This window comes from Micropterus dolomieu, linkage group LG13, assembly GCF_021292245.1.
Source record: "Micropterus dolomieu isolate WLL.071019.BEF.003 ecotype Adirondacks linkage group LG13, ASM2129224v1, whole genome shotgun sequence".
NCBI classification, from domain to species: domain Eukaryota; kingdom Metazoa; phylum Chordata; class Actinopteri; order Centrarchiformes; family Centrarchidae; genus Micropterus; species Micropterus dolomieu.
This window is the reverse complement of record NC_060162.1, coordinates 14,893,808-14,904,020: the sequence shown is the minus strand read 5'-3', so window position 1 is coordinate 14,904,020 and position 10,213 is coordinate 14,893,808. Positions and strand designations below refer to the sequence as shown.

General features: G+C 40.4%; 1 protein-coding gene across 5 annotated transcripts; it reads left to right on the top strand.

Moving 5' to 3' along the window:
• Positions 1 to 2,003: 2,003 nt before the first annotated feature.
• Positions 2,004 to 7,345, top strand: srsf9 (serine and arginine rich splicing factor 9). 5 transcript variants are annotated; one of them, XM_046066542.1, is made up of 5 exons: positions 2,004 to 2,161; positions 3,941 to 4,117; positions 4,305 to 4,501; positions 6,163 to 6,335; positions 6,428 to 7,345. In XM_046066542.1, the coding sequence occupies exons 2-5, from the start codon at positions 3,960 to 3,962 to the stop codon at positions 6,653 to 6,655; spliced, it is 756 nt and encodes a 251-aa protein (XP_045922498.1). In that variant the 5' UTR covers positions 2,004 to 2,161; positions 3,941 to 3,959; the 3' UTR covers positions 6,656 to 7,345. The 5 variants fall into 5 exon arrangements, with proteins under 5 accessions (XP_045922498.1, XP_045922497.1, XP_045922499.1 ...); XM_046066541.1 differs by having other exon boundaries at positions 2,006 to 2,161; positions 3,715 to 4,117; XM_046066543.1 differs by having other exon boundaries at positions 2,008 to 2,161; positions 3,918 to 4,117.
• Positions 7,346 to 10,213: the final 2,868 nt, after the last annotated feature.

Below are 10,213 nucleotides of genomic sequence, written 5' to 3'. Positions count from 1 at the left end.
AGAATCGTTTATGGAGTGGGGGACTTTGGGTTTATAGTTTGTGATCTGTCTGAACCCCCTCCAGACAGAAGTGGCATCGTTTGCAGAGAACTGGTTCTTTAGTCTCTCTGCGTACAGTCGTTTAGCTTCTCACACCTCCTTGCTAAACCTGTACTTTAACGCCCTGCACCCGGCCCTGTCACCACTCCTAAATGCCTTCTCCTTTTCCAACCTTAGCTGTCTGAGTTTAGCTGTACACCAGGGTTTGTCATTGTTATAACTCACCCTGGTGTGTGTTGGTATACAGGTGTCCTCACAGAAGCTGATGTAGGACGTCACAGCCTCTGTAAACTCATCCAGACTGTTGGTAGCCTTCTTGAAAACATCCCAGTCAGTGCAGTCCAAACACGCCTGAAGATCCTCAATAGCTTCACTGCACGCTTTGCTGCACGATGGGGGACCTTTCTTTCAATGTGAGTTCCGTGTGACCTCGCATGTTAACATGTAGGATTTTTAAATTCAGAAACTACACATTGAACACAACATTTCATATCACCATTCACAGGTTAACTTAATTGTGTTCAATAAAAAAAATGCTCTTGTCTGATAGACAACACAACTATTGTCTTTATTGAATCCTATTTCATCACATATGAAAATCTTCAGCCAAAACAAAATAGCCTACAGAATAACCATGGCACAACTAGGCACACAGGGGGATCACGTCACAAGCAACAAAGGCATTAAAGAAAAATAGTTAAGTCTTTATACATTTTTACTATTTTAAATTCTTCAGACTATATAATGCTTCAATATGATGTTTGATTTATTTATTTAAATGTTGTATTTGTGAATGTAGGCCTAATATTTTTAAAATTAGATAAAGAGATTCAAATAGGCTTTTCTTTTACAATGAATATAAGTCTTTTCATAAAAGAATATGATGCTTCTTTTTCGTAAATATCTAAAGCCATAGTCTTAAAGAATTTTTGAAATCTAACCAAAATAATTTGGTTCATAAACAAAACAAACTAAATGACAAATGTTTTCATTTTTGTTATTGTAAAAAACACTTCTCAACATCAATCCTAAAATCTTAATACAACTGTTGTTTATTTAATACAAATATTATAGCAGCATAACGTCAGATCCTATTTACTCTGGGGGGAGAGGGTAGTTCGTCTGAAAGTTGGCTGCAGTATTTATACCCTACGTGGGTTAGGGAGCTCAATTTGGTTGTGAAGGTGACTCTGACCAGAGTTCACTCCGTGTCGGAGTGGAAGTGGCGAGAGTCTAGTTTCGGAAAGGCCCAAAGTGTTCCTCCTGCCGCGTAAGCGTGCGTGCATTCAATGGTGAAGGCGGACTTTTGACTTCATGAAAGTAAATGAAAAATATAACATGTGGATTGTTTCATCTATCGTTTTAGTATTGTTTTATTAATGAGGATTTTGCAGAGCAAGCTAGCACACGGATTATAAGAAGGCTTTTATAGGCTAACGTTAACGTTACGTGTTATTGAACTTCATATTATTCATTGCACTGAATTGAAAATGTCTAAAGAGAACGAGCATATAAAAACATTACAATATATACTAAACAAGAGATTTTGAAAGCTTGAACATTGCCTTTATCTCTCTTGTTCCGGATTGAATGTGCCCCTCTGACAAAACAACTGGCCCCAGTCTGGCACCCTCAATAAAATTGGTCTAGAAACGCCACTGGGATGGAGCCAACAGTGAAGGACTAGAGGATCAAATGTAAGAATACTTAAGAAACAATGGAAAAAACAGCATCAGTCATTCTGTGATTTAAGTACAGAAGAAACATTATCGTGTGTTTAAATGGAGGCATGCCTGCCAAGCTAACGTTACACTGATTGATACCACCACTCCAGATGCAGTAACGTTACAACATACAATTGTGTTTGAATACAGCTGAGATAGGGGTCAACACATAGGCTACCTTTTTATATCATTATAAGGAGTTGTGATACACCAAAGCCAGTAACATGTTCCTTTGCATTCCGGTAGGAGGGAGCAATTTGAGCCCTCATTACTGTCTGCCGGAAACGGAAAGTAGAAGAAGCTGCTTGCTAATGTTGCTAACCAACACGGAAGCAGCATAGCGTGCGAACTGGTAGCATTAAGTCTACAAACGAAGACGCTCTCAGTTGCGTTGAAAGGTAACCGCGTTGTTTGTGTCGTTTACTACATGCATTTAATGTACACTTCCCAATTATTTGCACCGTCGAGTGTGAGAAATATTGATGCATTTTAGTCGTAACAGACGCTCGTTAGCCGGACTAGCTGACCTTACATTATCAACAAAGAGACTGATGTGTAATCGTAAGGTAATTAACGTTACTACAGAGTACATAGTATGTCTTCAGCTGGTGTTCACTTTGAAGCCACAAATGTTAAGGTGAACCATAAGATTAAACTTTTTCTGTTGCATGCTCCCTTAAAACAGATGTAGTTGCAGAATATTGCAATCGAATGTAACCGCTAGCTAACGTTAGCTAGGCTAGTTTAGCATCAGCACAGTTAAAAGCTAACGTTACGGCAAAAGGTTTGGCGACCACCGTCGCCTCCTGCTTTATAACTAACTTACTACTAAAACGAACGAGTCAACCAAGAGCTCTCGAGATACCCTCTAACGTTATTATAAATCATTGATCAATGTTCAGCTGGCGGGCACCAAACAGGTTTGGTCGGTTCCCCAACTGTTACATTATACGCGAGCTTCAAGGCCCCGGAAAAGTAATGAGGTCGAGACAGTTGTTTTAACCTCCTGCAAAATACAAACTCCTTTTTGCAACGAAGGTTAAAGTCAAGGGCAACTGGACTTGGTTGAAGATACTGGAAGACGTTTCGTCCCTCATCCAAAGGACTTCTTCAGTTCTGACTGACTGGCAGGGAAACTCAGCTATTTAACCTCAGTGGGGTCGTTGACCCGGATCGTCGATGTTGCTGTAACGACAGTCGTTAGGACTACCGGTGGCCAAGACTGAACGACCATCGTTGGTATCTTCACCTGAGGCCAATAGGTTACGTTTGTTGAGTTTCCTGGGAAGTGATGAAAGGACAGCATTGTAAGTGGGGGATAAGTGGTGGCGTAGACCCCCTCCTGTCATGGACTGAGGTTAAATAGCTGAGTTTCCCTGCCAGTTAGTCAGAACTGAAGAAGTCCTTTGGATGAGGGACAAAACGTCTTCCAGTATCTTCAACCAAGTCCAGTTGCCCTTGATTTTAACCTTCGTTGGATAACTATGACCTGGATGACTGAGAATCTTCATAGACAAACCCCTTTTTGAACTTGTAATGTCATTCAGTAAAACAGCCCTATGATAAATACTTACGTACATTAGTATTTATTGTACATTTTGTAAAACGGCTGTATATGGTACAATAATAAAATATAACTCCTTCATTTTACACTAGCAAGCTTATACTTGTCTTAATATACCTTACTGGAAAGCTGGTAGATGGATAAGTAAATACACATGTGACAAATTAAAGGAAAAACCTGAATAAAGGAGTGGAGTATTGCAGCAAGTGCAGAGGCTTTATATAGGGCACAAAGAGCCACAGACTGGTTTGACATGGTGTGAATCATCAACCCAATTGAACAACCGAGGGAGGTTTTAGAGGGCAATTCCTTTCATTTGTCACCCATCTAATAAATCTGTAACTATTTGTTAAGTTTGTTAGACATTCATTACCCTGTGTTTTAAAGCTTTCAGGCTTGGATCAGAGGTCCTGTGCCATTTTCTTTTTGAACTCATCATTTACCTCTATCATGGCTGCATCCTTGGTTTAGAGTTTTTGTCTACATTAAGGAATTGGAGACAGATGGACTAAGTTTTGGATTAGGATAAGGAAGGAAGGACCACTTCCACATCTATTTGTGAAAGCAAGAAGTGATCTTAAAGTCTGCAGGTGCCCTCATTCTGTGTCAGCAGTGCCGCTCACTCAACCACCATGTCTGATGGCCGGATCTACGTGGGGAATCTTCCTGTGGATGTCCAGGAGAGAGACATTGAGGATCTCTTCTACAAATACGGAAAAATCCGTGATATTGAATTGAAGAACAATAGAGGCACTATCCCATTTGCCTTCGTCCGATTTGAAGACCCACGGTGAGTTTTAGAGATGCTCTTTGGCAAGGCGAATCACATACCCCTTGTTGGATACCTTAAGTTTTGTGGTATAATATCGTCTCCAGTGACTGACAGCAGGGAATGGAAGGAGACGGCATTTCCAGCTCTATGTCCGCTAGTGAAACGGGCGTACTTTGGTAAGGAGTTCTTTGCTCTCTTCTCTTAGGGATGCAGATGATGCTGTCTATGGAAGGAATGGATATGCATATGGAGACTCCAAGCTGCGTGTAGAGTATCCTCGATCCTCTGGTGCTAAATTTGGTGCTATGGGAGGTGGTGGAGGGGGAGGAGGAGGAGGAGGAGGACCTAGGGGAAGGTTTGGACCCCCAACTCGAAGATCTGAATTCCGGGTCATAGTGACTGGTAGGTGGACGTCGTGAGTCATAGCCAGTTAATGTTTCTCTCCTACACGCCACCCTGGAGGTCAAGGGGATTGGTAGAATGGTGGACGTAAGAGTCATAGGCAGATATGTTTCTCTCTCTCTCTCATGGCGGACTGGAGGACAAGGAGACTAGTAGAGGACGTCATGAGTCGTAGACAGATATGGTTCTCTCTTTCATGGCGGAATGGAGGACAAGGGGACTAGTAAAGGACGTCATGAGTCGTAGACAGATATGGTTCTCTCTTTCATGGCGGAATGGAGGACAAGGGGACTAGTAAAGGACGTCATGAGTCGTAGACAGATATGGTTCTCTCTCTCTTGGCGGACTGGAGGACAAGGAGACTAGTAGAGGACGTCATGAGTCGTAGACAGATATATTTCTCTCTCTCTCTCTCTCATGGCGGACTGGAGGTCAAGGGGACTAAGTGGATGAGGTCAAGTCAGCTCCTTATGTCATGAAAAACAAAACAGTAAACTGAAAACCGGTCATGTTGGCTGCATAATCCCAAACACCGACTATAGTGACTGGTAGGTGTAATTTTGTCATTAATTCTAAAATTATTTGTGTGCTACATTTATCACATGTTTATTCAAGCTGTTAGAATTGGACTGCTAATCTAAGACCAAACCCATAAAGTCTAAGGCTTATATAGTTGCCTGACTTGACCAGTCTACTACTAGAGCAGATTCCTGGAAGTAAAAACACTCTGGGGTTCTGATCTGAAAATATTGGGTTTCTCTGAAACACTTGCCCAGTAATTTTATTTAAATTGTCCTATTTGCACACCTTTTATCAGCAAGGATAGTTTCCATAAATATCAGTCAACATCTGTACCATACAAAGTAGTTTGTGAATATTGAGTGGAAAAGTTGGTAGAGGTTTACCTGACCCCCAGAGGGTTACAGAATTAAAATTCATATTCATCTTTCCTATTGAGAATTAAGGCGGCTGTGTATTTGAGCATTTCCAACTTTGTGATTGGCATGAAACTCTGAATCATGTCATCAGCACTGACAATGGATAGCTGTATTGGAGGAAAAAATCACTAAGATAGTACACTTAAGTAAACTGCAAGTCACAAAGAGCATAGCAATAAGAAATAGCCAATCACATAGCTTGCAATTCACGTAGTAGTAATTGATAATTAAAGTATTTAACTTATGCTATAGTTGATATTAAGGCTGTGTTCTCAATAAGCTCATGAAGCTCAGAAACAGAGGATTTTAGTACCATTTGACATTCCTCACTGATGACAAAATGTGATTTCTCAGGAATAAAGTTAATCAATCTATGGTGACTGTAATTTAAATGTATAGCATTATGCGCTCCTATTATTCAGGAGACTCCATTGTGTGCTGACTAATTTAGAGAAAACATTCCTATGTAAATTTACATTAAGAAAGAAGACACACACAACCCAACTCTTCCTACTTCTGTCTTTTTAAATCTAGCTTTTTCAGCTCAGACTTTATAAAAATGTCTTAAAACCAATGAATAAAGGTGCTGTTTACTTCAAAGCCAAAATGCTTTGGACAAAAGATGAAATCAGTCCCTGCAGTGATTTTAGGTTTAAAGTGCCAGGTTATTTGAAGAAAGAAATTAAGTTTGGTCTCCGTCACATTTCTTTTTCCCTGTTCCAGGGTTACCACCAAGTGGGAGTTGGCAGGATCTCAAGGATCACATGCGCGAGGCAGGAGACGTTTGTTTTGCAGATGTGCAGCGTGATGGAGAGGGCGTGGTGGAATTTCTCCGTAGAGAAGACATGGAGTACGCCTTACGCAGACTTGATCGGACGGAGTTCCGCTCACATCAAGTGAGTTTCAGTCTGATGATTTAATTGTCCCTTATCCTTTTCAGATAGTTAAATGAAAAAAAAAATCACATATACTTCTTTTCCTTTTGTAGGGCGAGACTGCCTACATCCGCGTCTTCGAGGAGAGGGGTACCCCCAACTGGGGTCGGTCGCGTTCTCGCTCCAGATCCAGAGGACGCTATTCACCTCCCTACCATAACAGAGGATCACCCCCTCCACGTTACCAGTCACCTCCACGCCATGCTATGTCGCGCCATAGCCCACCCCCCAGGAGACACGCTCCACAAAACCATAGCCCACCGCCGCGTCATTACCGGTAGAAAGGTCCAACATTTGTAGAGGAATTGGGGAAACTGTTTTGTAATTCTATTTTTATTTTATTTTTAACCCCAGGCCTCCTCATAGGATACATCTTTATTTCTTGCTACATACATTCCATGGTCAAGGTCGCCTGAACACCCTGCCCCTCCCCACCGCCTTAAAGATTATTTTTTATTGTTCTTTAAGCACCCATATGTGTTATCTGGAAAGCAGGATTGTTTTCTTTGCGAGGTAAATGCATTTGATCATCGTATAACAAATTGAAGGATTTCTTTTATAAAGAAATCCTGGGTTGTGATGGCAAACCCTGGCAGGAACCAGTACACACACACACACACAATGTTGTATTGTCCAAAACAAATTGCACAATTCTGCAGCTATCAGGTTAAAGGTTGTACTGCGTCTTAACTTCTTGACAAAAGTTACCTTTTTGTGACACATTTCTATAGTTTTTGCCAATCTAAGAACCCGTGGAGCTAATCAATATCCTCCTGATTTCAAAACATGTAAAATTGGTGAGCCTTTTAGAGTAGTGACACATGTGGACTGTGTGCCTCACCTTGTCAGATAATTTCTTTTAAATGTGTGAACCTCTGTCCGAGGTGGCCTGTAGGTGGACTATGATTTGTTTGCTTCTGTTGTTATTTTGTTGTTTAGTTTTTTCTTTACCAATAAAATGGAAACTTTTACTGTGTTTCATTTCTTGTCCTAAAACATGTATTTAATACATGGGTACACTATAGTCATTGCAACTTTGCAAAAGGATGAAACAGATACTTAACTGGTGTGTGGACATGGAACTAATGCTGAATGTGTCAGGTTACACTGCCTGGGACACCACAATACATTACATAAAACTGTTTTAAAGACAAGTCATCGCCAGCTAGTACAATAATGGGCCTGAAATGGCTATCATTTAGATTTTTTACACCTGTGACATCTGCAGCAAGTCAAAGTCACCTCTGTTAATATAAGGAAAGTATGTAAAGCGGTATATTGAGCAGTAAGTTATCAAATATCCCACACTGGATATTCTGAGATATTCAACGTTGATCTTAGATATTGTTAGTGTTGTTGAAATGTAATCCTCCAGTGAGTTAACAAGAGGTTGAGTTTTTTGTCTTCACGGCTGTGGATATGAAGTGACTGCTCTTGACAGGCCCAGTGAATGGTGAAATGTCAGTGGTTCAAGCGCTCAGTTGAAATTAAGGGATAGTTTCCAGTTTCTTTCAAATTTGTCATGAAAACAACAGTAATGTAACAAAAAGTTTCTAAATTCAGCAGAAGCTGGTCTCAGGCTATGAAATTCCCTTTGAGTGAGGACCGTGAATTTTGTCCTCCCATCTCTTTCGGCAAAATTAGGATTAGGAAGGGATTTGGCCATGACCAACCACCAAAGACTTTTACAATGTACATGTGGCCACATGAGTGTTGTTTTTAGATTGACCTGAAACTAATTTAAGTTATACTTCAAAGACCAGACACACACAAAGTAGACAAACAAGGCACCAGTTCCAAATTACAGAAACAGTCTGGTCCTTCAAAGATATTATGTTTCACTTACTTGCTTGTTTGGCTGTAACATCTCTATATTCTTACATAGAACGTTTATATAAGACAGTTTGGAGGTAGGCGTGCAGGTGTATACATATACAATACACATAAGGCACATGGAATGCAAAATATAATATTTTTAATTGCAATAAATTAATTATACCAGGTGACAATTTGAGAAGACACAAAAAAATAAAAAATATATTTATTTCCAATGGCATATCAGTCCATCATTATCAGATAAAGCCCCTATACAGACATTGTATTGCATTTCATTAATACATAGTTCTACAATAAGTCCATTTCTCTTTAACACATTGTATACAGTAAATCTTCTGACAACAAACACAGCAAGACAAAAACAGCAATACTCAACCATGTTTTAGAAGATCTTATGGAGACACATTAGCTGTAACACTGGAATTTAAGCCACAGTGACCCAAACATGGGTGTGTTTTGGCTATTTTGCAACAGTGAATGGCACTAATAAATCATATTTTCTGACATACTCAAGCTGGCATACAGCCATGTAGATAGTTTTGTATTTATCTGCTGAGATTTTATGATATCTATATATATATATATGAAATTTCTGTCAAACAGATCACGTTCACAGACCTTACTGGGATTACTTTGGAATTACTTTCTACACCAAATACGGTCAATTTAAACGACTGACATCAAGGTCTCCCGGACATTGTGTTTGGTAAGAGACATTCACCTCCACTGTATTGGATTAGCGGTGTTTATCTCAAAGATCACATTCACACATAAAACCAAAAATATCTTCATGGCTACATAACACTAACTAGCTACCACTGAACTGACCCTTTAAATGTAATAAGTCGACCCTCTGGTACTTAGTACTGTGAAAACTTAATGATGCCTTCAAAAAGATCAGATGTTAATCTGGTGACTATTACAGGGAGGAATTAGAGGGCATTAGATACAATGAGGCAGGCCGACCGTCAATTTGACTGCTCTTTCAAATAAATAAATGGAGGTACACACTGTGTACACACTAGCATAACAGGAAAAATGTACTGTAACTGAGGCAAGGTGTCCACGAATGTGATACTGGCTTAGCCTCAACTGAGAGGTTAAGTGGTTAGCTCCTATGTAACGGGCATGAACATGGGGCTCTTGAGGTAATAATGAAGCTTGGGCATATGAAAACAATTAAGTAGAGAATGTTAAAAACAAGGCAACCAAGACTGGCAGGGCAAGACCGAGGCAGAAAATCATGAATGTGCTCTGAAGGTGGAAGTGAAAGAGAGAGGTGCAGAGTGCAAAAGAAGCATGCTGCTTTTACTGCACAAGCCTTTGAGTTTTCCATCAGCCCAAAATAAACCATCACAGCAGCCCTCGCAATGCTGAAAGGAAGCAGAACCTGTTAGCACTGTACTGTCTTGATGTCATGAGAACCAGAGCAGCTGAATTCTTCAGCCTAAGCAGCAGTGTGTTAAGGTAAGCAGGCTGTACTGAGTGTCTGCATTAACCATTTGAACCAGCTGATTCCAAAAGCATTGGTCTGCACAGAAATAAAAAGCTAGGAGAGGGGTCAAAGCATGAAATTAAGCAGGATGAATCACACCTAAATTAATGCATAGAGAAGGCTGGAGAGGGAAGGAACACACTGTGCGAGAACTTGGTCGCGTGCCAGAGGAAAGGGCGATTTGGTATTTGCAAACCATGTGCAATCATGCAGGACTGCACAGAGTTCACAGGTTTGGTCTGGATATCCTGCAAGCTTGTGTGCATCAGAGGCAAACACAGGAAGAGGAGCCTCCGAGAAGCCAGCAAGCGGCCCTCAAAATGGCTATTGAGAAGCAAACCACACATGCTACTTGGACACAACCTAGCACTGACCTGAGCAAGGGGTCGGTCAGTATTAGCTAGTATCTCTAATGTTTACAAAACCATATCATCCAATAATGCCAGACATTATTACTGAAAATATATTTTAAGTGCATCACAAGATGTTTAATCATGGTAGCTACAAT